The sequence below is a fragment of the Lynx canadensis genome, chromosome C1 (genome assembly GCF_007474595.2).
Source record: "Lynx canadensis isolate LIC74 chromosome C1, mLynCan4.pri.v2, whole genome shotgun sequence".
Classification (NCBI taxonomy): Eukaryota; Metazoa; Chordata; class Mammalia; order Carnivora; family Felidae; genus Lynx; species Lynx canadensis.
The window spans coordinates 34,569,365-34,596,812 of record NC_044310.1 but is presented as its reverse complement, the minus strand read 5'-3'; the positions used below and the strand labels follow the sequence as shown (position 1 = coordinate 34,596,812).

The window sequence follows — 27,448 nt, the reverse complement described above, 5'->3', positions numbered from 1 at the left end:
AAAATCACTTCCTTGTCTTCCCCTGCAAGTCCCTCCCCTGGCCTTTGTGCTAACAGTTTCTGTGCACTGTTGGGCCTTTTTTTCTCTTTCTTTTTATTCTCTCTCTCTCTCTTTCTCTCTCTCTCACACACACACACACACACACACACACACACACACACACACATCTTGGCAAGAAAATCTTAAGAAAAAGAAAACTATATCACCCCCAAAGAAGTGGCTATCTCTCCACTAAGGATAAAAGACGTCTCCAGCTCCACCCTGTCCTCACAGATTCAGAATGATCACTGCTGCGGCCCCAGAGGCCTGGGCTGCTTTAGGTGAGGGTCAAATGATATACAGAGCCAAACAGCTATGATTGCATCCTTAATTGAGGTATTTAACTAGGTACAAGACTCAAGCTTCCTGTGCCCCAGGCAGCTTTTGCAGAGAAAACTGGAAACTTGTTTCAGAGGATAGCTATTTTGTGTGTAAAGGAAGCACATATCTTAGGACTTCACTGTTCAACTTGGAAATGAAGGGACAGGAGATCTGACTCCTCCCCAAATCAGGAGCTGACAGAAAATATGCCAACCCTGTCTCTTTCCAAAGGTCTCTTCTTATATTTTTTCCTCTTAAGACTCACAAACAGTTACTCAAAGGCCAGCAAAAGTTTAGATTTAGGAGGCAGAATCTCAATTGTCAAAAGGTCCCAAGTGTTCCTGATATCCCAAGGAACATCAGATGCCCTTTCCCTATGGCTGTAAACATACCAAAGCTTCACTGACCACTGTCTCATGTCCTGCTAACCATAACAGTCACCATTTACTGAGTGGCCACTGTGGATCAGGCACTAGGCTAAAAACAAATATAATATTTCAATAAAACAAAAAGATGAGTCAGCTCATTCCTATTTTGCAGACAAGGAAACTGAGGCTCAGAGAGCTTAAATTACCTGCCTCAAAGCAGCACATCTAGTAAGTGCCTGAGCTGCAGCTAAAGCCCAATCTGTTGAACTCCAAAGTCAGTGTTCTTGGCTTAACACCACGCTGTTCAGCACCTGCTTTGTTGCAGTTTTGGGTTTTTTAAAAAAGCATTTAGTGTTCTATAAATTTATTTACTTAGTATTTATTGAGTACCTACTTAATGGGAATTGTGAATATTTCAAAAAGTGTAAGACACTATTCCTTCCCCCTCTCTCACTGTGACTACTGCAATAGCCTTTTTACAATGATCTTCTTTTACTAACACTGACCCTATTTCAATCCGTTATTCACAAAGCAGCCATTGTCATCTTTTAAATGATAAATCACAACATGGTATTTCTCCATTTAAAACACTCTGTAGCTTCCCATTGTCTAGAGAATAAAATCCAAACTCTCTATGATCTAAAAGATTCATGGAGATCTGGCTGCTCTTTCTTTCATCTTCTGCTGTATTCGCCCAAGTTCACCCCACCCTAGCCCTCAGACCTGTCTATCCCTCAAATGTACCAGGACACCCTTCTCCCAAACCCATATGTGCTTCCTCACCATTCATATTTTAATCCAAACATCACCTCCCGGGGCATACCCGGCACATTGGACACAGCGGATCATTTTTTATGACAAATAAATAATCATGTCACAATCAATCATGACAATTATTTTCCTGATTGATTCTCCAGTTTAACATAAGTGATTAATAATTTAAAAATAATGGTTTTAGGGGCACCTGGGTGGTTCAGTGGGTTAAGCGTCCAACTTCAGCTCAGGTCATGATCTCACGGTTCGTGAGTTTGACTGCATCAGACTCTCTGCTGTCAGCACAGAGCCCACTTCAGATCCTCTGTTCCCCTCTCTCTCTGCTTCTACCCTGCTCTGGTGTTCCTTGGGATATCAGGAACACTTGGGACCTTTTGACAATTGAGATTCTCAAACATAAATAAACATTAAAAAAATAAAAATAATAGTTTATTTTTTATTTTATAATTTTTTTTAAGTTTCTTTATTTCTGAGAGAGACAGAGAGAGAGAGAGAGAGAGCGAGAGAGCGAGCATGAGCAGGAGAGGAGCAGAGAGAGGGAGACACAGAATCCAAAGCAGGCTCCAGGCTCTGAGCCATCAGCACAGAGCCTGACGCGGGGCTCGAACTCACGAACTGCGAGATCATGACCTGAGCCAAAGCCGGATGCTCAATTGACTAAGCCACCCAGGTGCCCCAAAAATAATACTTTATTTTTAAAGATAATCTAATTTGGAGCACCTGGGTGGCTTAGTCAGTTAAGCGTCCAACTTTGGCTCAGGTCATGATATCACAGTTTGTGGGTTTGAGTCCCGCATCGGGCTCTGTGCTGACAGCTCAGAGCCTGGAGCCTGCTTCGGATTCTGTATCTCCCCCTCTCTCTGCCCCTCCCCCACTTGTGCTCTGTCTCTCTCTCTCAAAGACAAATAATAAACATTAAAAAAATTTTTTTAAAGATATTCTAATTTAGTAAACTTTTATTAGATGAACTAAAATGTGCAAATACTAAACAAAAATGTCACACCCCATTTCACAGTTTGTTTCACTGTTTCAAAATTTAAATGCAAATAAGAACTCCAAGAGGTCAAAAAGAATGGCAGACTGAAATAACTCAATTTATGTTTCTTTATCTTTATAATTAATGTGCTCTCGCTGTTTATTTTGAATCTACCATTTACATGCAGGCGTGTGCAATATCACAGGAGCTGGAGTCCTAAGTGAGCCCAACTGCTTCTGAACTGCTAGACACTTGCTCTCAAAGCAAACCAAGTCTGCAGGTGTCATGGGTCCACAAAATAACTAAAAGTTCTCTCAGTTCTTCCTTATAGAATATAATGCTTATTAAAGAATAAAATTTAAAATGTGCTACTTTAAAACTTTACACATATATTAGTAAAACTCAAGAGTAACCACAGCAAATTTTTAGAACTTAGACCAACAAAAGATATTTTCGGGGAGAAATATTTTAAAACTGATGTTGTATAAAACTGCTAGCACATGATGACATTAAAAAGCAAACCAACTTTAGTTGACTTTTGTTTTAAAATTCCTCTACAGACTAACATAGCACTCTACTCCCCTCACCAATGCACACTACACTATCACAGTAAAAAAGTTGTAAGTGCTGTTATATGGGGAAACACAGGTATTGTGAGAACAGAACAGGGTCAAAGGAGTAGGAGAAGAACAATGAAAGTATAATGTCCCAGAAGCCAAGGGAATGGGAAATCCAAGAAGGATGAAGTCAACGGTTGTATCCAATACTACAAAGGATCCCTCCTCTGAATTGGGTATCAGGGCCAACTGGGAGCAAGGCTTAGAGATCTCCCTTTACTACGTGAAAGGTAAAATCAACTCTACCTTCCTCTGGCTGGCATGTAAATTAATTCAAAGGGAAAACTTCTTATATTTGCTCTTAACCAGTTTTTAGCATCAAAGGCAGAAAGATAGAAGAGCACGTATCATATTGAGCCAATGGCAGATCTGTGTTCTCCAGACTCGAATCCTACCAAGACCTCAGCCAATGGCCACCACCAACCCTGACCAGTGCATGAGGAAGGAAGAGAGCCCACTGAGAGGATGGCTTAGGGATAGTCTTCTGCCCTGCATCTACTTGGTCATAGTACCAACTTGTGGGGAAAATCTCATACAATTGGGTACAAACAGAGCTGGTTAAGTGGGACACCATTAGTCCTCACATCTGTTCTCTGTTTACCCCCATCTTGCTCACTTGAAGAAAGTAGCAAGTATGTGACCACCTTTAAGTGTCTTTTCATTTTTAAACTCTCTTCACTGTATACCTCCTGGATCAGTCTGTACTTTTTGGATGGTGAAACAAAAACAACCATCAGTCAATTTAGCCTTTTTATAAACTAATTCAGAAAATTAATTTTGTAAACAACAACAACACCAACAAAATCAGACACTTTCACAGCAGTTGTGACTACACATACCATCACACTGTGCCATTTGGAAGACATGGAACCAATCAGTAATTAGTTCTAGAACTAGAGAAATGCCCCAGTTTTATCCAATCATCTAAGATTCAATCTTTATTATTTATTTATTTACTTATTTAATTTAAATATTTATTTTTGAGAGAAAAAGAGAGAGACAGAGCATGAGCAGGGAGGGGCAGAGAGAGAGGAAGACACAGAATCTGGAGCAGGCTCCAGGCTCTGAGCTGTCACCACAGAGCTTGACGCGGGGCTTGAACTCATGGACCGCGAGATCATGACCTGAGCTGAAGTCGGACACTTAACCGACTGAGCCACCCAGGTGCCCCTCTGAACCTTGTTTTTTTTTTTTTTTTTAATGTTTACTTATTTATTTTGAGGGAAAGAGAGAGAGAGTGGACAGAGTGACAGAAAGATTGGGTGAGAGAGGATCCCAAGCAGACTCCATGCTCTGGTCAGCACAGAGCCTGATGTGGGGCTTGATTTCACAAACCGTGAGATCATGACCTGAGCCAAAATCAACAGTTGAATGCTTAACCGACTGAGCCACCCAGGTGCCCTTCTCTGTAGCTTGTTTTACATATAAGCACATAGGGCCCTAACTTACTTTTAAAACCACTACATAGTATTCTACTATAGAGATGTGTCATAATTTACTAATTTCCTATTAGTGTACATTTAGGCTGCTTCTGGTTTTTCAAATTACAAATCATACTATAAAGTACATACATCTTTATGTACTTGACCAAATACATGTAGGATAAATGCCTACAGTTGAATTGCATCAAAGGATATTCGCATTTAAAATTTTCATAGACGGGAGCTGTCAGCACAGAGCCCAACACAGGGCTTGAACTCATGAACTGCGAGATCATGACCTGAGCCAAAGTTGGACACTTAACCAACTAAGCCACCCAGGCGCCCCTGTTCTGTACTTTAAAAAAAAAAAAAATTATTACTGAAGTATAGTTGACATACAATATTATATTAGTTTCAGATGTACAACATAATGATTCAACAATTCTCTACATTACACAGGTTCATCATGATAAATGTAGCCACCGCCTTATTACATGTTACTTATTACACATTACATATAATCTTATTACAATATTACTATCTTCCCTATGTTTCACTTTTCACCCCCATGACTTATTTATTGTATAACTAGAAGTCTGTACCTCTTAACCCCCTTCATTTGTCTCACTGTACTTTTTTTCTACACTTACACTCTTAATTTCCTTTCCTCACTTCTCCAGCAACCTTGTTTTTCCTGCTCACAAATTCCCCTTATAGTTTTTATGCAGCTCAACAGGATTCAACAACAACCAAAAAACCCCACTCCTGCCCTGTTCTCCCAATCTGCTGGCACTCCTAAACCAAGAGAGAATGTTAATAGGGAAACCTGAAGATCTTTAATCGGGGCCAAAATATCAGAAGGAATGAATCCATCTTGGTGTAACTCTAAAGAAAAAGAACATTGAGAAGAATTCTGAATTGTTTCCTTTGTTAAAATTGAATCTGTTACTTTTCCCCCTACATTCCACTCCTGGATTTCCTCTCTTTGAATCAATAGTTCATAATTTTTATTAATTACTCTTTGTTTTTGTAGCTAGAATTGGAGAGGAGGCAAAAGTAAGGGTGGAAGGAAAGAAAGGAAAAATCCAAAAGTGGCTGATTGAGGAAGAGGAACAAATGGGCAGGAAGGGTAGAGGTAAAGAGGCAAAACACAACTAAAAAAAAAAAAAAAAAAAAAAAAGCCAACTTAAGTCCTTAAAGAAAAGTTCTTTACTTTGGCTCCATCACCACCCCTTTCATTCCTGAGCTCTGAAAACAGGATCCTAGTGCAGGAATGGGTTGGAGGGTGGGGAACAGTGAAAGAGGGAGTGAAAGTATCCTATTCCTCAAACTACAACCCCCTCCTCACCCCCAACTTCTTATCCAGCAAAGCTCCACCACCAAGAATCAGCTTAATAGAATAAACCACTTAGGGCTGAGGCTCAGAGAAAGTCAAAGACCCCACAATCTCCTTGCCTATTAAGCTTCTTAGAAGTTAGAATGCTGCTAAAGAAAGTGATATTATGGCCAAGCTACTTAGAGAGAACACAAGGATGCTAAGTTGCGAAGAGGGAGGCCAGTGTGGGGGTTTATGAGCATTTATCATTAGCGAAAGATGATGGGGCAGGGGGTGGATACTAGAGTGGGAGCAAAAGCAGCCAGCGTGAGAACAGGTGCTCTTGTAGGTCTTCAAGCTGAGACAGAGGAGAAGGGTATCTGCAGAATCTACAAATGGGATGAGAATCTGGATAGAGAAGAAATAATTGTTTTCTTAGGATAAAGGGGAAAACATGGCTTCACGTAAGCTCCATGTAAGTAATCAGAGAGTAAGACAAATAAAGCAACCAGCAACAGTTCCTTCCTAGGTCAAATTTCCCAAAGATTTCTGGCATTCTGCCACTTCCTTGTCCTCTCCCCAGTATAGCTGGCAGAGTCCACAGGCTCGCTATCTGAAAGGTTGGCAGTGTAGAGGGCAGGAACAAAACTAACCAAACCCTTTATCCCAAAATAAAGTCATGATGGCTCACTGGCCTTCCCCAGGTAGGAGTTTAGTATGGAATTCTGCTTATTTCCACCCTATGCTTTTTAGGATAAAGGTGGGGGCGGGGGGTGGAGATCATCAGGTGAGCTCTAGTCCTCCTTGCTCCAGCCCTCATTTAACTGGAGCCAAGAAGAAAAGACAACATTATAGGTACCAACCCCTTAATGTCAACTGGGAATTTTTTTCAGCTATAGAAAGACCTGTCACAAACTGCACAAACCCATAAGAGATCAGGGCTCACCGGTCACTGCCCCCATAATGTAATCAAGAATGGAGGCTAAGGGGGAAAGAATCTGGTTCAAGAGACTTCAGATCTGTCCCTGGGCCCTTGTAATAGTGATTATATCTAACATGTATTAAAGGCCTACTTTGCGCCAGGCACTATTCTTGGGACTTTATTTGTATTTTATGTGAACTCAATCCTTAGAACAACCCTAGGAGACTAGTACTAGTACCAGTCCCACTTTACCCTGAGGAAACTGAGGCACAGAAAGACTAGACCCATCTGTCCTGTCTCAGAGTTAGCTCTTCTCGAACTGCTCTGGCTGTGAAGTGCAGAGCATGCCAAAGGCGGGCTCTGCACCACAAAGAGCATTAGGAGTTAGCAGATGCCAAACCATCTCCCCCTCTCTCCCATCAGGGGTATGTTTGACAAACTGGTTTTTGTTTTGTTTTGGATCATAACTAGTAAGCTCCAGGCAACACATTAGGTACTGAGAACAGAGGTGAGTAAGACAGTCCCTACCAAGGAACTCACAGTTGCAGGTAGGGTGGCGAAGGCCTGTGAGTGGGCCAAAATAAATTGTGCCCAAGGGCTGCCTCACTACAAAGGACTCCTACAATTTTTTCCAGTATGGACACAACCTGGCATACAGACGTGAGGTTCTGAGAAGTGTCTGGCACACAGAGAGTAGACACAAGCATTATTCTTATTAACTCAGGAATCTGACCCATAGGCTTCCCTCCCCTGGGGGTTTTCCTTCTTCCCATTGGCTCTGGAGCCAGACTGCCTGCGTTTGAATCTCATCTCTGCTATCCCTTTCTTTCGTGACAGTGGGTGTATTTCTTAAATGCTCTGGGCCTCAGTGTCCTCATCTGTAAAATGGAGATGATAACCATACCTATCAGGGAATTTATGAGGATTAAACACATGATTACTTGTAAAGCATGCAGAATAGTGTCTGACTGGTAGAAAGCACTCAAAGGTGTTAGCTCTTCTTATGAGGAGTAGTGCTCTGTGCCTGCCTTTGCCTGCAGTCATTTTACTTGCAATAAAAAGACTGAATTTAAATGCATCTGGTTTGGTTAGTTTAAGGAGGATAGGAAGTCTCTGGGACTAAATAGGAGGAGAACAGTTCCCCTGGGAAGTTGGAGGAATAACCCTGGAACTTGTTAATTAAGATCTTGTTAATGAATCTGCTTGTTAATGGTCTATTAAATAATCACACAATGAAGTTTACCGCACAAGTAAAGCCTTTTTCAAATGCTTGCTCTTTCCAATCCTTCTGGCCCAGCTCAGACTTCTAAAGATCTTGCCTAAAGGGCAAGTCCTACCAAATCCTTCCAAATCTGATGACCCTCTTCATCTTATCACACTCGCCTGTAAAGCATGGCTATTCTTGCAGCCTAGGCAAGGTCTCTGGGACAGAAAGCCTCATCACCTCAATTCTGCCTATCATTCCTTGGGTAAAGCCATTACGCCTGTAAGCCAAAATATTTCCGTCCACAGAGTAGGAACAGAGTCATGGGCCCTGGGAACTGAAAAAATAAAGGTGCTCTGAACTTTGCTGAGAAGAAAGGCAGAAGGTGAATTTGTTTCAGTGGGAATCTGGCAAAATAATATTTCAGCTCAGATGTCACAGATCTGTGTAGGAAGTGGCCTACCAACCTCCACTCACAAAGAGTCTACAAAACTTTTGTCCCAAACCACCTAGGAAAATAATGCTGCAGCCAGCGGCAGGGAATGCATTTCTTCTAGAGTCCAACTTCAAGGATGAAACTGCATGTAGGAGGGCTCCCTCTAGGTTGAACACTCAGGTATTTCATAAACTACGTTAGCCTCCCAAGACCATGCTGCTCCTTTAGACAGATGTTCTCAGAAGGGGATAAATAGATTATACAGTGTATGTGTATGTGCTATCTGTGGTCTATGTGTGTGTGTGTGCCATTTAGGTTACTTTTAGATTACAAAACACATCTGTGTTATCTTTTCTGATTCAACAGCCCTGTAAGGTAGGGCAAGGATTTTTTTTGCCACCTTTCATTTTATATATGAGGCTCTGGGGCTCAAAGAGACAGTGATTTACCCAAAGGTACACAGCTAGTAAATGAGAAGCCGGAGCTTCTGGCTCTGTGAGTTTGCCCTGTCACTGAGCTGTTTCCAAAGCTTCTATTTCTAGTCATCACTTCCCACTTGTAAATGTGCCAGGGGGTGCCCAGCCCTGCGGTGGATCCTGTGTGGTCCTTCAGACTATGTCAGAGTGGGTAGAGCCAGCTGGCAACACTCAGCATAACAGAGCCGAGGAAACAGTGACCCTGGGTTCACTTATTCTCACAACAAATATTTATTGAGCCAGGTGCTACATGGGGAGAAACACTGGATAGAATCACACAAGGAGATAGACATGGGCCCATGGAGGAGGGATAATTAGGCAAATAATTACATTACAATGTGACGGATATTTTAAAAGGGGAGGGTATGTTGGGAAAAGGATACCACCCCCCAAGTCCATGAGCAAAGTTGATGAGAGTATCCACTAATGTACAGGTGTCTGAACCACCTGAACCTTAAACCAAGCCCCTACTCACGGTTCATTTAACCTTCTTTCCACTGGCAGCTGTCCCCAGCAGTGTTAAAGCTTGAAGCAGAGAGCCAATCTGCAGGTGTTGGTGACTAATTCAGCCTCTGAGAGATTTCTCTAACCCTCCAACCCTCCACTAACCCTTATTTCTTTACAAATGAGCATTTTAGCATAAGAAGAAAGCTTAAGGGCTGGGGAAGGGGAGAGAGGAGGCTGGCAAAACCCCCCTCTAGCCCCAACTCGGCAGTATAACAGCAGTGAGAAGCCAAGCTGGCTGGAGCCCAAGAAGCACCAAAGTGCACACTGGCTCCCTCACATCTGGCTAAGCACTGTGAGCCCCTCCACTGGGCCACCTTATAACTACAATATTACACCAAGAAAGGGGCTGTCTGAGCGTGTACAATCAGCTGGTGGGCAATAAGGGAGGAAAAGGGAAACAACCTGAGGAGGAGCAAAGGCCAAGGGGGCAACTAGAGGCAGTTGGACAGATCGTACCCACAACAGAAGAAGAACTGTCAGGAGCAGAGCCTGAATCTTCACTGCTACCAGTCCAGGCTTCTGGGCCGAATCCCAGCCTCTTCCTCCTCTCTACTTGCCTAAGCTGAGTTCCCTTCCTTCAAAGCTGTACTCCTTTGTGAAAGCTTCCCCCTGAGACTCTCACCCTTGGTGAGTGATGCATATACTTTAAGGAGTCTAAGAATCACCTGCTTGCTAAATATACACATTGCCAGGCCACATTCCCTGTGATTCTGAGTAGGAGGTCTGGAGTGGGCCTAGGGAATCTGCATTATAAATAATATTTCCACCCCAACCCCAAGCCACCCCCTCTTCCACCACCACCACAAATGGTAGGGAAGCTCATGGTTCTTAGATCACACTTTAAGAAACCTAGCCTTGGGAATGACTCCTCCTGAAATCCCAGAGCCCTTGTTGTCTGTTATCTCATATTATCATTTTTTTCATATATACATCTTAACCACTCACCTTAACCATAAGGCTCTCAAGAAGAGGAAGTATCATCTACTTTTTTGACTCCTCTGCAAACAGCCCTGAGCACAGCACTCTACAGGAAACACTGTGGATGTTGAGCAGTGACAATGATAAGAGGCCAAGGGAAGGAAAACCACAGCAGGGATGGCAGAGCACCGAGGCCCCTGCTGAAGGGAACTGTTGTTAGTATGCTGATGCGGGCCAGGCTGGGACAACGGTTTGCCTTGCCTTCTTTTTTCCTTTCTTCAATAGTCTTGGCACTACACACCTAACCTCCCTCATGAAAGTCACGCCTGAGCAAAGCACCTCCCATAGGAAACTTTGCCAAGAAATCTTGCCAAGAATCCTGGGTGCTATGTGGCTTAGTTTAAACGGTCAGGGACTATTCTAGATCTTGAGACCTATCAGGTCTCTGTGCAAGCAAAGTATACAGCTAAGCATGAACTTGAGTAAAAAGACGAGGACCTATGATCTATCCCCCTAAAGATCATCAGGGTAATAATAATGGTCTTCCATATTCAACAAATATTTCCAGAGTACTTTGGGCCAAGCATGGTTCTGGGTGCTTGTGGGTCTTAAGATGTCATATGTCAGCAGAAAGTATTCTATAGTGACTTATCTTTAGAAAGTTCCTTGTTTTTGTTTTTGTTTGCACAGCAAAGGAAACCACCAACAAAACAGCAATCTGCTGAATGGGAGAAGATATTTGCAAATGATATATCTGATGAAGGGTTAATATCCAAAATATATAGAGCACTTATACAAGTCGATACAAAAAAAACAAAAAACACAACAACAAATGATCTGATGAAAAGTGGGCAAAGGACCTGAATAGACATTTTTCCAAAGAGGACATACAGATGGGTGACAGACACATGAAAACATGCTCAACACCGCAAATCATCAGGGAAATGCAAATAAAAACTACAGTGAGATATTACCTTATACCTGTCAGAATGGCTAGAATCAAAAACACAAAAAATAACAAGTGTTGGCTAGGATGTGGAGGAAAAGTGCATTGTTGGTAAGAATACGAATTGGTGCAGCCACTGTGGAAAATAGTATGGATTATTCTCAAAAAATTAAAACTAGAATTACCATATGAACCCATAATTCCACTACTGTGTATTTACCCAAAGAAAATAAAAACACTAATTTGAAAAGATACATGCACCCCTATGTTTATTATAGCATTATTTACAATAGCCAAGATATGCAAGCAACTCAAGTGCATATCTGTAGATGAATGGACAAAGAAAATATTGATATATGTATCTATATATGTATTGATATATGTATGTATTGTGTGTGTATATATGTACATATATATAATGGAATATTATTCAGCCATAAAAAAGAGAATGAGATCTTGCCATTTGCAACAACATGTAGGGTGCTAGAGGGTAAAATGTTAAGTCAGTGAGAGAAAGATAAATACCATACGATTTTACTCATATGTGGAGTTAAAGAAACAAAACAAACAAAGAAAAAAAGAGACAAAAAACCAGACTCTCAAATACAGAGAATAAACTGGTGGTTACCAGAGGGGAAGTGAGTGGGGGTCTGGGTGAAATAGGTGAAGGGCATTAAGAGGACACTTTTCTTGATGAGCACTGAGTAATGTATAGAATTTTGAATTATTATATTGTATGCCTGATACTAATGTAATACTGTTATGTTAATTATGCTTCAATAAAGCAAACAAACAAACACAACAAAACAAAGTTACTTTAAAAGCAAGCCCCTATATGATGTTGGGCTTCAGAACCACATAAGCACCAAATGTACCTTCTCAAGAATGACTGGCTATAGGATGAAGTACTGTAGACATCTGAGGTCATGTCTCAGGTCCTGGCAGACAAAAATTCTATTTTTACCTTATTGTGAGCAATCCTTGGCAGCTCTGGAGTTCTTTCTTCCACTCTTAGATGCTATACTTTGTCCAGAAAAGCAAACTGCCACACCTAGCCCCTTTGAATAAGTAACTCCTTTTTGATTTCCAGATATCAGCTAAAGGTCACTTGCTCCAGAAAGTTATCCTGACTCATAGACAAGATTAGGTGCTCCTGCTTCTAATCCATGGCATTTTATACTTCCCTCATGATAATACTTTTCACTACATCTTGCAATTGCTTGCTAAACCTTAAGCTCTAGTAAGGCTGGTACTATAATCTGTTTTGCTCATTATTGTATCCCCAGCACCTAGCATAGTGCCTGGAACAAGGCAGGTACTTAGTAAATACTGATTGAATAATTATGTGAATAAATGAATGCATCATACTAGCAAGATGGAAACTGAATCATGCCTCACGTACTCTGCCAGTTTTATCCATAATGCACCAATAAACACCTAAGATAAGCAGCATTATTCCTTCTACGCTGCCAGACTGTATGGAGGTGGAACTGTGGCTCACAGGATCCCCCCGATACAGACTCCAGGAGGCACTTTCCATGACCAAAGATGGATTCAATGCTCCAAAGTTAATATAATGTCACCTAGAGCCTGACAGTTAAACCGGCCATAAACCACAATGCCAGCCCTGTCATGACTTGATGGTAAGATCTCTTTCAAGTCATTCAACTTCTCATAGATCCAGCTTTCTCATGAAGAGGGTATTTGGCCCTTCAGGAGCAGGTACTTTCTTTAAATAAAGAACAAATGACAGTGAAAAGCTACCCACACCATGATGGGAAGTTGGGAGAAGAGGGAAGTATTTGCAGTGAGGCATCTCTGCAGTTAGGAAAGGGTTAAGCTCAAACGTCTGTCTGGGATCTCTTACCAGTAAATCAGCCTTGACTGCTGCTCAGGCTGAATGAAGCCCCACCAGGTTGGCCTGTCAGGAAGGAAGCCCATGCGTCCAGACTTTTGTTGTTCTAAGGATTTTTTTTTTTTTAATTTTACTGCTCAGGAAGGAAGCCAAAGCCTAGGCCCTAACTGCAGTCCTGCTGATTACTTGCCCTAGCATGCGCTACGCCTCTACCTCTCCATCCACCTCTTGGATCCAACTCTTCTCTTTTCTGGAATTCCTTCCTTACAATGACTTTGGCATTTGGGCCTAAATCTCAGACCTCCCCCCTTCTTTAACAACTGAAAATTAAGAATGTTGAGCATTTCCCTTCCTACCTCCCGTATTCTTTTGTCTCTATGTGGAAAGGACTGAGGATAGGGAGAGAGGAGAAGTGGGTGCTCTTCACCACCAACAGTGATCTGAATCCCTTCTCTTCAATGGAGCCATGAAGGAACTGATAAGGATTGAGGTGTCAGTCTCCACTGGTCTCCAGTGGCTACTCCTGCTACATACATAAGTGAACAGAAGACTTCAAATACAAGCAACTATATTTAAATAACAGACTCAAATCCAAGGTCCTCAGGCAGAAGGTCAGTCTTGCCCACTCCCATCCCCCTACTCCCCACCTCTCCCACTGACATGCAGAATCATTCTCTGATATTCCCAAGCCCCATGGGGCTTTCTTTCTACAAAGAAGAAAACATTGAGTTTATTTGTGCACTCAGAGTAATGGACAGCCCTCTTTTAGTCCTAGGAAAATGCACACAGACACCATGGAAGAGGCCTATCCCCGCCCAACCCTGCCCTCCCCTTCCCCTGCTAATCCCTCCCCAGCAGCTCCCCCAGCTCAGTCCTGCTGCTGTATTTCTCTCCTGACCTACAAGGCCCCTTCAAGCCCCGTCCTAAGCCTCCCCCAAGCAGAGACAATCCATCATGCTGTGGGACTGTGACACACACAGATGGGGGAAGGTTCACAGATTTCTCTCACACAGGCAAGAGGGTAAAAGTGCCTGTATAACTTAAAATCTAGCGACATACTAGAAACTCTGGTACTTTGAATTCTAATACTAGTCAAATACCATTACAGAAAATCTGATTACATATAGTCCAAATTTCTACCACAAACAAATTCTAATGGCCCATTTATTTCAAGCAATATCTGATAATACCAAGTTCCAGAATAAGAAAATATGATGAGATCTAGATACCCTGACCTGGGCCACTGCCTAGATACCTAACCCTGGTCAAGTCCCTTCCTTACTCAGACTTGGTTTCTTTAACTCTAATATTGTCTCGCTTCTAAATAAAATGGATGGAGAAAGAGGTCAGAGGGCCACCAGGGCTAATCCTGGTGGGTGGGTAATAATGAAGGGAGGTGAAGCAGCTGGCTATCATAGAAAAGGGCTCTGAGACTCTCCCTTTTTCCACACTGCCATAAGGCATGAGTGTGTGAAAGGATCCTGCATATATGCTGGTTGTTAATGACCATGTGTTTGGCTATATTGGTGCTTCTGACAATGAAGATTATGCCACCAGATTATCCTTGAAATAAGTCATTACGTATGGAAGGCTTATTATGTATGAGGAACTGTTCTAAGCATTATCTATGTACTTAATCTCATTCAGTCCTTCACAACAATCCTTTAAGGTTATAATTCCCATTTTACAGGTGAGAATACCAAGGCCCAGGGAGGCCAAGTAATGTGCCCAGGGACACAGAGTAAGTAAGCTAAAAGGTCAGGATCTTACTCCAGAGGCTGAACTCATAACTACTATGTTATATTGTCTCCCCACCTTTGACTTGAAACACCTCCAGGGTGAGGCTCAAAGGGGTCACCACAACATTTATTCCTCTAACAGGTATTTATTATGCTAGGCCACTCTGACTTGGTATAAATCACACCCCAAAAAGCAAGGCCAAATGAGAGCACTATAGGATTAGCTGGCACCTAAATGGGAATCATATACCTGAAAATAAACCAAAGGTCTCTCCAGGGCTGGCCCTTGCCCCCTCCCTACAGCTTTCCCACTGTCTGCTGCTCTAAGATGGATGCAAAGCCATAAGTCTCAGCCTGCAAATGAATTTCAGTGGAAAAAGACAACCCTCATCTGGTGAGTCACACTCGGGCTTACTGGGCTTGATTTCTCTTGAGACTGTACCAAAGGTTCCTTCTTCACACATACAGCTCTAGACTTCCCTAAAGCTCTATGTCTGCTGAACAGAATGTCCGGGACGCAGCACCATGTCTTTCCCCCAAAACACAACTTTCATTTCCTCTAGGTCATCTTCAATCAGAACACATTCCATGGAGAAAATTGACGGTCAAATGTCTGAATTGCCAGATGGTTATATGTGTCTACAAAACCCCCACACCACTTGTCTGCTTCCAGCTTCAACCAGGACCTGGGTAGGAACTTGTTTTTCTAAAATACACATCAAAAGCAGATCAGCATTTGTGGACTCCATGATAGGGGATGTAATGCTGTGAGAAAACATTTGGGAAGGGGATAGCCTCTGATCCTAGGTTTCTAGAGAGTTAGGTGAGAAAAGCAAATTTTAAATTATTTGTTAAGCTATGAAAGATTTTTGTGGCACCCCAAATAATCAACACAATAGGTCTATATTTGAGAAAGGTAATTTCACATATCTCTTAAAAAACTCCCTACCTACTTTGGTCATTATGATACCCCAAGGCATAAATAAATTCTTCCTTTCTTTCCTCAAACCTCTACACCTTTGGGATAGCACAGTCTTATAGATATTATCCAGAGCAATGCTGAAGAGTGGCAAACTGAGGAAAACTTGGAGCAAACATTAGATTATAGTTACCACCATTAATTTATTCAATACTCAACTAACACTTACTGAACCCTTCAATGTGATTAGCAACAATGCCAAAAAAAAAATTTTTTTTTAGCACTAAAACTAAACTGTAGTTAAGATAATAGAAAAGTCAAATCCATTGGGTAAAAATGGAAGTGAATGAATTCCTCCCATTTATGTAAGCATCTACCAGGTTAACTGATTCATACCACAGCCTATCATTTCTCCAGGCCTAAACCCATAGTCCCAAATCAGGATCTTTTCCTGGAAAAGGCATAAGAAAGAGACTAAGTAGGTGAAAGTTCTTTTGCAGAAAAATCTCCTCCTTGCCCATAAAGAAATATTTACAAATTCGCACCTGCAGCACACACTTTTAGGCTATACAGGATAAAAATAGACTCTGTTCAGCCACAAATGCCACAATTTAAATGGTATTTTTTAAAATGTGAAGGCATTTTAGTTGCTATACAGCAATAAGTTATCCTTAAGTCTGCAGTTCATCTGTCTTTAAGAGGAGTAAAATGGCACTGGGAAATGCTGTTAAACTGTTGGAAGAGAAAATTCAAATCCATAAATTATTGTAGCTTTGGTGTTCAAATCCTGCGGATTTTACACTTAAAATGTATCATCACCCCAAATCCCAAGTGTTTATAAGGAGTACATTCCAGATGTGGTTAATAAGAGTTAAAAATATGAAAAACCATTATGAAAATATAACTCTATTAAATGTATTGTCACTCTAAATGCCGAGTATTTACAAAGAATACATTTCAATGTGTGCTAATATTTATTGACCAGATGGATGTAGTTAACAAGGGTTAAAAATAACAAAAACTAATATAAAAATATAATTCTATTTTTTCAGTTTCCTCTTCCCTAATGAGGAAAGGGGATGGGGAAGGAGAGCAACTTTTGTTATTAGGACACAATGTGTGTTTTTTGTTTTCAAACAAAAAAGGGCCACCAAATAATCAAACCTAGGGCCGCTGACCGGAAGGCAGCCCCGGAAAACTTCCCGTGGGAAGAGTTCCAGAAACTGCCCGGACTTTAACAAGCCCCGCTGTGCTGGCTGCGAGACTCAGACGGTCAGAGGCGACCAAGACTCGCCTCGCCCGAATACCAGCTATCCTGCGGATTCACGAACCCCTGTACTTTGGGAAACATTCCCTGGAACGTTTTACAGATTTGAAAAGCAAGACGGAAAAAACATTTCGAATCTACAGGAGAAACCTCAAAGTCCTCGGGTGCCGAGAGAAATGCTAGCTCCTGATGCGCGTGTACACACGTCCCTCCTCATCGACGCGCCCCGGCGCCCTCTCCACGCCCTCCTCCCACTCCCACTCCCCCCGCTCCAGTCCCCCAGCCCCCCTCCCCGCACGCAGGGCACCCAACGACCGCGCGGGGTCCCCTCGCCTCTTCACTCCGCCACCCGCCCACGTGCACCTCCCGCCCTGTCCCGTGTCAGCCTGACACCCGCGTGGGCGTGCCCCTCTCCCCGGTCACACTCGCTCAGTGTCCCCTCACCCCGTCTCCACACTCTGCGGCTCAGACCGCTGTACAGGAAACCGACCGAGGGTTCGGTTCCTAGTGCGACCTGGGGACGCGCGACGTGGAGGGCGGGGCGGGGGTGGGGGACCAGACCGGCCTGCGGGGTCCGGGCCGCAGCCTGCGGCTGCGGTGGTAGCGCGGGGATCGCCCGGCCCTGGGGCAGGGCCGGGAGTTCTTCCGCAGTCTCCGAGTCCGGCCGAGCGACGGCGAGGTCACCAACATTTCTCAAACCACTTAAAAGCCATCTCAGTGGCGGAGGCTAGGGAGTCCTTTCCAAGTGAGCCAACGGTGCCCGCTCTGTGGTCCTTCCAGCCCCCTGGCCGGGCCTCGCGCCTCTCCGCGCCCCCTCCCCCAAACGATCAATTACCAGCCACCCTTCTGCCGGGAGCGGCGAGGGGCTGGCTGGCGGCCGCGAGGAAACGGCAGCCCGGATCACTTCTGCATGACAATTGATGGGAGGGAGGGCGCGAGGCGAGGAGGGAGGACGGCTGCGGTGTCCGTTTTCTCACCATGGTGATTAGGCATTCCGGCCGCGCGAGGAGGCAGCCGCCGACCAGAGCGGCGCGGTGTGTAGCGAGGACAGGGGAAGAGAGCGGGAGCGGGAGCGAGCCCAGCCGCCGGGCGGGCGGCGGGCGAGCGGCGCGCTGAGCCAAGCCAAGCCAGGCCAGATGGCTCTGCAGCCATCAGGGACTGCTCCCGTCCAGCCCGGCCCCACTTTAGCTGTGCAAACATTTCTTTATCCCAACAAGACAATTAAACCCAGCGCATGAAAAGGAGTCTCCATGACTGTGCTGGGAGTGAACAACCAGAAACAACCACACATCACAGGGAGTTCTTGCCCTCCACCCCCAGAGGGAGGAGAAAAGGGGCTCAGGGAGAAACTGGGGAGCAGCTGAGCAACAACGGGGCTAGGTCTGGGCAACTCAGTACGGACGGAACCATCTGACCCACCTCCTCTGGTGATTTGCTGGCCCTTTCACAGTGGTCATCTGCTCCAGCTACAGTCCAGAAGTTGAGCCTGGTGACAACTGCCCCAGCAAGAACAATCCTCCTAAAAGCCCAGTTTAGGGTCCCTGGCCACCCCAATCCCAGAGCCTTGGGAAGTATCCCCCTTAATCCTACCCCCACAATGTAGCCAGGACTCCTCATTCCAGGCTGCCCTTGGGCCTACACGGGCTCAGCTGAGTGATTCTTAGGACACAGGGTCTTCAATGATACATGCCTTCATAAAGACACATTCTCAGGGTACAAAATACCATCTACTATTCAGGGCTTTTGGGGCCCAAGAATGACTTTTCAAATACATCAAAGATGAGAGCAAAGCAGAACATCCAAGAACTGCTGTGAGCCACCAGGTTTCCTACCTACCTGTGAAATCTGCCTGACACAGGGAAGGGCCAGGGAAGCAGGGACACTTTAGGGTCATTGCCCATTGCATGTCCCTGAGGTAAATCAGAAGGCAGGGCCAGTCACTGCTCCAACTGGTGCAGTTCTGGTTCCTCTCAGCTCTCTGGTGAGCGTGCATACTAGCCAACTCCAATTTGGGCTGAGTGGAATGACTGGCAGGCTGGCCAAAAAAACCTGTGTCACCCAGGCAAGAATCTGGGCATGAGGGGGGGTGGCTACAGAGAACAATCGGGAAATGCACATGATAAGAGCCAGGGCACTGAGGGGGTAATAAATGTATAGATTCTAGCACAAGACAGCAGACAATACTTATCTTCCCTTTTGTTGTAAAGTTTCCTTAATGAGGAAATGTTTATTTTAAAAGCCCTGGGAAACATATCTGTAGACACTTCATATGTAAGACACACGTGGACTATTCGTAATTGGTCCATAAATTTTAGCATCATTTCCCTGGACAAGAAGCCTTGGAGACTGGTTCAGGGAGTGACAATAAACAGGAGTTACCTCAGTTCCCTTCCTGGGGAATTACGCATCCTCCATGAATAGCTTCTCACAAAACACGTCTCCCTTTTTCCAGGGCAAATAAGTTAGTCCTGTCGAGTCAAGGCTTCCTTTCTCCATAGACCCCAACACCTACCTCATGAATCACCTGTGATGCCAGGTAGATGAACAGGCAAGCAAACCGGAATCATCTACTAAGAGAAACAATACTTTACCCAAATAGCTACATTTCAGTACAAAAATGCATATTTAGTCACAAAAGAAATCCTGCCTATCAGTACCCAGATTTAAGGCAAGCACACGTGTGCATTACACCATGTCTGCAGGCCCCTCTTTCAAATGCTCTCACATGTGGACATATCTGCATATGGATGCAGTGTGTGAGCAGGGGGTGGCTGCGACAGTAAAAACTGTCAGTGTTTCCACTGTAAAACTGATTTTTCATTGACCTAAAACTCAGTCATAAAACTTCTACTCTAAGTAAAGGACACACACACACACATCCCCATACTGAAAAAAAAACCCCGCCCCTGAAAAAAACCCCTAAAGCTAAGTGCCTATTTAGGAGGTTTACTGTTGTATTTAATTAAAACATTTTTTTTTTTTACATTTTATGAGAAAATTTATTTATATGAAGAGAACTGAAAAATAAGTCACCACATCAGAAATTAACTCTAAGTTTTAAGAATAAAAAACCAGAATATACATGGTTAATTTTGGCAATCTGACCAAAAGCCACTGCATCCTATTACTTTGCTCTTTCCAACACTTTCTATCCTCTCTTCTTGCCTTCCCATCCCCCTCACTGCCCCATCTGCCCCTTAAGCTCTCCTTTTGGAAGCAGTCTTGTACACTGTCACTCGATTATCTGAGAAATATTACTTATTTCAAAACGGTTCTGTAGGGAGGACCTGAAAGGCATCTAGTGGGAATAATCAGGCCTTCTAACGGCCCTTAAATATGTATTTACATAAAACAGACCATAAATATTCTGACACACGTCGGCATATGACAGGAACCAAGAAAGCTGCTGCAGACTTTGTCCCAGTGCCTCTTCAGCCCTTCCCTACAGAAAACTGTTTCTCCCACCTTCCCAAAACTCAAAATCAAAAGCACAAATGCTACCCAGTACAACCCTGGGAGGGCTGCTATGCCACCTAAGGGAAGAAAAGGAGGAAGGAGCCCTGGATCACAGGCTAAGAGGCTCCTGTTCATTTTGCACCTTTGTTTCTTGTTGAAGATTGGTCACGAATGCAACTCTCAATAATAAGGTGGGTGTGCAAACGCCCTACACTCACAGACACGCCTAGAGGTTTTACGTTTGTGTGATAGAGAAAAGAGAACACAAAGTACTCTCTAAAGGAAGAATATTTTAAACAAATAAAAGGGGAAAGGGCTCCAATTTATATAATACTACAGTTTCAAATAAAGAAGTTTCCCCACCCTTCTGATCAGAATCTCATTAATTTCAAGGTCAGAATTCCATTTCACTTTGGGAGATAGACTCATTTAATTTTTCTCCACCCAGGCGTATTCCTGTGTGAGGGATCCATCTCCATGGGGGATGGCACCACCACACAATGCAAACCAGGCAAACAGAAGAGTTATGGCTTTGACACTCGGAAAGGGAATGGATAGCCACATCTATGAGTTCTGACTTGACTAACAAGCTTCCTCCTGCTCTGGGGGTCTGACACAGGTTTGGGCTAAAAAGAGAGAAAAATGGAGACAAGCTGGATTTGTTAGGAGAGAAGAAAGGAATCTTGATCTCCAGATGTTACTTTGTAGCATATTAGTTTTGAGAGGATTTCATTTTCAACTTGTATTTGGAGAAAAAGGGGGCAGAATCTGTCACAACCTCACCCAGGGCAGCTTTAGCCAGAGGTCAGATTACAGCTAGCCTTGATCACTTGCACATTGACAAATGAAAACTGCGCTGAAGTAAAACAAAACAGAGCAACACAAAGCCAGCACGTTCGGGAGGTATACCCAAAAAGCAAGATGGTAACACACACGTCAGCTGTCCAGAAGGGGAGCCGGTGGAAGGAGCTGAAGGGAAGTGAGAACACACGGGCACTTGTGCTGGCATACAGCAGCTTCTCCCTTAAGTGGGGAGGTCTCGGGCTTACAGACGCTGACATAAAAGACACACTTGCAACATATTTCAAAACCAAAGGGCGATGGATTTACAAGGCAGGTTGATTTTATGATGACTTTTATTGAAAAGGTACGCTGGGTTTAGGCAGATGCCTTTTAGCGCAGGAAAGTTAACACAGTGCCTAATTCAAGGAGACAGCCTGAGGAAGCAGTGCCGACAGGGGAGAGAGCTGCAATGTCTCTATTACTCTCCTCGGCATCATAAAGAGAAGAGAAGAAAAAATGGTATTCGTGGTGGTGGTTATAGAGAGGACAGGAGCACAAAAAATACAGAAGAGGGGAAAGCAAACCTCAGATGTAGTTTTCTTAAGAAAATAAAATGAAGCAAATCTCAGAACAAAGGGTTGGGTGGGAAAACACCCTCAGTTCATAAATTCTCACCAGGCTTGAAGAAAACTGCTCTGCCTACCCACAGCCCAAAAGCATCAGAACACAATTATTTTCTGATTCTATTAGAGGAGAAGATTGTAGGGTTCAGCACTCCTGGTCTACAAGTTCCAAATAAAGGTTTAGTTCTAACTATTACCAAGGGTAGCCAAAGCTCAACAAGGCACTTGGAGAACACAAGAAAGCTGTTCCATAAGCAGAAATTAATAATAGTTGTGAACATCAAATATGGAGCAGTCACACAGGTCAACCGTGTCTAGTCCTAAAAGTGAGCCCAAGGATAAGCATCCAGCAAACCTGTTAAATCCCAAGAGAAGTCGGCTTTCTAGCCTTGCGATCACAAGGAAAACACAGCTGTTTGAAATGCTTTATGGTGATTGACGACACCTTTGTCCTTCTCTGAAAAAAAAAGCCTAATGTGGAGCAGGGCTGAGAGTTGGGAAAATAAAATCACGTGGAGTCCACTAGAGATGTGATACAATGGAAAAGCTAAAAAATAATATACCAAGATCGGAGAAACAAAACAAGGACAGCAAAGAGAGGAGGGATGGATGAATTTGTTCAGGTCCCCCAAATTTCGTAGAAACCTACGCTTTCTAGTAAAATGATAGTCACTCCAGTATGTATATGGCACCCCTCTTCACTCCAGAGTCCCCTGGAGAGAGGCAGCGTGGAGGCCAACTTGCCTCTGGCTACCTTCAGAAAAACATTTCCTACCAGAACTGTCAATGCTCATTGACAACAGACAAGTAAATGTTCACACTCCACAGCCATTGAGTGGGAAGTAGTTGGCCCTTCCCATTACTAGGAGCATGAAAACTGCCACCGACCTGTTGAACACTACTGTAAGGCAGGGCTTGGTGGGGGTTGGGAGGGCTTGCACCAAAGTACTTACATCTGTCATTCCGATCCTCTGGGCTAGATGAAGCTTCCCGATCCGAAATGAGGCCAGAGACAGCAAAAATCTTCTTCCCAGTATCATCAACCTTAAGTGAACCGGGGGAGCTAGATGGCAGCTGTGTCCCAAAGTCATATTCCTTGCCATCTGCATCTGAGAAGCGCAAGTGGGGAGACTCTGTGTCATGGCAGTTCTTAAGTCGTTTGGCTGGCGTAAAGGCTGACTGATAACTCTCCCGGTCCTCAGTGGAAGCGAAGGGACGGAAAGCCCCCACCCCACTATGATTCAGCATACTGATTGGGGTGCAATCTAGATTTGGGGGAGCAAACTGAGGGTGGAGGTGTAGTAAAGAAGGGGGAAAATCACGATTGGCAAAAGTGCCCGGCACCCCACCTTGCCGATGGTACATAGAGGCAAAGGTGTAGGAACCGTTGGTGAATGGAATATGCACGTCCTTGTCTACTGAGACAGGTACACCAAAGGGTCGTGGCTGCTGACAAGGGATGGAAGCATCGCGGCTGGCCTCAGCCGTGGACGCCAGGACCATCAGTGCTGGGGATGCCAGTGGGTTGGGGAGGTAGGATGAGTTCTCCATCTTGAAGGCTGCCCGGTGTAAGTCCATCGGAGTCTCTTTCTATGGCTGGTGTCACACAAGAAGCAGTCTTCCCTGGGAGGGAGGCCAAGCGGCACCTTGGATCAAGGGCAGGGAATATTACTGGGGAATCATCCCCTTCTAAGACCTGTGGAAACAGCAAAGAGAAAAAAAGAAGGGAGAGGAAGGTCAGGGGGAGAAAAAAAAAAGGGAAACCCCAAGTGATCGAAACACCATCCTTCTGGCTTACAGATGCTCGGGCAAGAGACACCACAGGCTTTAGGAGCCAGTGGGCAGCAGCATCAGACCATTTTCATTCAGGAAAATCAATAGACAACTTACTGTGATGTACGCGTAGCTGACTTTGGTCCCTACACGTTCCGGGTGAAATGCGCCTGAGCCCAGCAAAGGAAAAAAAAATCATAAAACCACCAAATACAATATTCCCTGAGCAAATGAGCTTTGGAAGGCCAAGTCACCCAGTAGATTGGGTGGGGTCTATATTTTAAAGGGCTTCCCCCTGCATACACCACCCATGGCTGGCCTGATGTTCAAAGAGAGGCGAGGTTCTACCTAGACGACCCCCCTCCAAAAAAACACATCCTCTCTTCATCTCCCCTAACAATGCCCTGGTGCTGGAAAATTCTTAAATCAAGCACATCTAGACCATCTGTACGTGTTAGCTGTTACAAATTGTACATGTGGATAAATCACACACATTGGCACATACATAAACACACATCTTCATGTATCATCTAAGACTGTTTCCAGAAAGATGTGCTATGTGAAGAAACAACAGCAATATTATTTTTGATGCACACCCCTTCTCTAATGATACAGGTTTTCTCTTTTCTGAGAAGGAACAAAACCTTCATCAATAAAATGCCTGGCATCTCTGACAATATTTAAAACCATAATGGGTGCCTTTGGCGTATGTTCTCTAGAAGCGGCTGTCTTCCAGGGGCAGCAAAGAGCGGATCGGTAATTTTAGTTACTAATGCACTTGCTCTTAAGTAGATTTGTAAACAGCCTTGAATTTGCCATTAACATTTGGAGCAAAATGTTAACAAAATTTCTGACTTATTTTGCTCAGCTTATTGGCCCCGTCAGAGTTGATGCCTGATAAAGGTCCCTGGAACAAATTGGAGTTCGGAGAGACTTCTTTCAATTTCCCTTTTAAATTTAGGTTATGCATTTCTATAGCCACTGATTCCATTTCAAAATTTATTTTGAGTAGGGGGCTGAGGCATGGGTCGAGAAGGGCTATACGTCAGAAGTCAGAACAACATAAGACGAATACTATTATTTATTAGCTTCAAAAATATACACTAGATAGAAACTTAATGAAACTCAAAGTATAAACCAAAAGCCACCATCTGCTACTACTTAAAACCTTTAAATTGAGAATCATGTCTCAAATAAGAATTTACCCCCTCCCCTAAGACACACACACACACACACACACACACACACACACACACACACCTAAATAATGGAGTATCTTTGGTATTCCCTCAAATAGAGAAGCCTCAGTGAAACTGCAGATGAATCCCCTTGGCTTAATGCAGTGCAAAGAGAGTATTTCCTTCTCTCATCCTGTAGCAGACGTGTCAATGACTGTTATTAATTGGGAAGATGAGTGCACACCATCAGACTGCTTCCTCATTTGGCATCTCTCCTTATAGACATCATTGCTAAATTACCAGATTATGTATCTCACATTAACGGATTTTTCTCTCTTCCAAATTTTAAATAACTTTCCTGTCAAGTTATAGCAGTGCAGGGAATGATCTGCCAAGGATAGCCAGTTAGCCTGACGAGTCTGGTCTGGGAATCCTGTTCTTGGCTGTTTTCGAGTCAGATTAATGGTCACACAACATGGATGCTCTAAAAGTGGGTCTAGGGCTGTTCCAAGGGTTCTAAGCAGCTCTTCGTAACAGAAATAACTAACTACTTCTCTCTCAACAAGCAGTACTACATGAGGCAAGCAGGAGAAGAGGACGAACATAATACACTGGAGTGAGGGGACAAATGTTTTCCCCCCAAATAACCAATTGCCCAGAGAATTCACTTTCTATTTTTACTTCCTGGATCACCTCATTATGTTAAATGAGTTTCATAAATTAGTAATCTGGCGACAGCACCGGACACTTCAACAGAACACGGTGAATCACTCAAACCTGGTTATTCATTTGAAACTTCATTATACTGAAAATAAATCAACAATATTTTTCCAGGCCACATCTCTTTTACTCCACTGTGTGGGCGTTGGTCTCTGTGGGGGAAGGAGGAGTGGTTTTTTTTCTTTTTCCTTTTCTTTCTTACCCCCTCCTCACATTAACAACTTGTATAGATGAGGCTTCAGCAGACCACAGTCATTATGAAAATCTATAGTTAATACACTCCCAATGTCAAAATGTCATGGGTTTAAACACAGAACCCAAAATAAGAAAACTAACTGACCCTCTTAATTAAAAAAATATGGATTGTAAGATAATCAGCTTGATGGAGCATTTGGGTGACTGTAAAGAACCAGGCAAAGGGAAAGTAAGTAACTGTTACTTTTCTGCCTCTATGCTGATTTTTTTTAATTTAGCACTTCGTGCAAATCCAGATTAAAATAACTCCAGCTATTGATCCGAGCAGTGGAATTGACATTAATTTTAGTTCACTTCTCACTTTGCAAAGGGATCAATAGGAAGTAATAACAGCTGACATCCCCGCTGAAAGGAGGAGAAAGAAGGGCTGAAGACAGAAATCGAAAAGCAACCAAATAAATCATCAGCTACTTTTCCACGGCATCAGACAAACTCCAAACAGATTGCAAAAAGTCTTTGTTGAATTAACTAAACAAGGAGGAGGGATCAATTCACGAAGCTAAATAAATTGTCTGGCAGGCAGTGAGGTTGGACGGAGGGACCAACAAATATTGAGTTTTAAAAATTTCAAATCCTTGACGTGATGGGTTTGGTTCAGGTCTGTATGCGTGGGAGTTTGTTTGTTTGTTAAATCACACACCCGACCCTGGTTTAAAGTGATTGCACAACGCCAGCTAACTGAATAATTAGTGAGATTACTAATTGCGTGGTTAAACATGCCAGAACCAAGACAAATGAAACGAAGAAGCTGGCGATCGGAACGTGAAAATGTCTGAAGCTGGGCTGAAGCGCAGCGCTCCGCGCTCTCCGGCGCGAACTAGCCACTTTCGCACTGAAAAATCGAAAGCCAGAAAGAAAGTCTCAGAGAGTCGGCAATCTCCCACCCCAGCCTCTGACCATCCCTGTCCAGGGTCTGGGCTTCCTGACCCGCGCCGGGATCGGCGTAGAAGGAAGCGGCGCTGCTGCCGCTGCTGGGAGCCAAACCCACTTGCAAATGACTGCCACAAAGAAAAGCTGCAAAGCCTCTTTCCCGGAGCCCTAGCTCTGAACGCCCACCAAACTACGACTCTGCTGGCAATTAAAACGCACACACAACACTCCCCTGCTTATTACAACAGGTGACATTTTTGTGGTCTCTGAACCGTTTCCAAAAGCCAGGAATTAAAATAATAGAACAAATTAAACGATATTTTTCCTTTGCATAAATAAACTTTTAAAAAATTAACAGGCAACTTAAAAAGCAAAGAACAATGGGAAATGGGGCCAGGGTAGTGGGGGGTTGTGAAGAACTCAGGAAAGAATTTTTTTTTTTTTAAGTTCACAGACTTCTCCGCTTGAAGAGAATTCCCGCACACCAAATGCCCAGGGGGTATTTGGAAACACCGCTCTAACAGAAATTTTACCACCATATGCAAGAGCTCAGGAAGCATAAGCTTAACACGATTCCACCGGCTGGGGCCAACGCCTGCGATTCAGACGTGGCCGGGTATCGGTCCCAGATTTGGACCCCGACCCAGGCCCGGCTTGGCCAACGGGCGAGAATCCGAAACAACCCGGCCTGTGGAAGAGTGCGGGGCTACGAGGCTGCCAGCTCAGTTGAGCGGGTGCAGAATTCAGCCGGTAGGAGTCTTAACCGGGGA

At 43.8% G+C, this 27,448-nt stretch overlaps 1 protein-coding gene across 1 annotated transcript in view; it reads right to left on the bottom strand.

Moving 5' to 3' along the window:
• Positions 1 to 23,581, bottom strand: part of LOC115519706 (E3 ubiquitin-protein ligase RNF220) — a 201,364-nt gene extending 177,783 nt beyond the window's left edge. The window contains exon 1 of the mRNA XM_032594077.1: positions 22,836 to 23,581. Coding sequence (XP_032449968.1) covers positions 22,836 to 23,460 — 625 coding nt within the window. The 5' untranslated portion in view covers positions 23,461 to 23,581. The remainder of the gene's footprint in view (positions 1 to 22,835) is intronic.
• Positions 23,582 to 27,448: the final 3,867 nt, after the last annotated feature.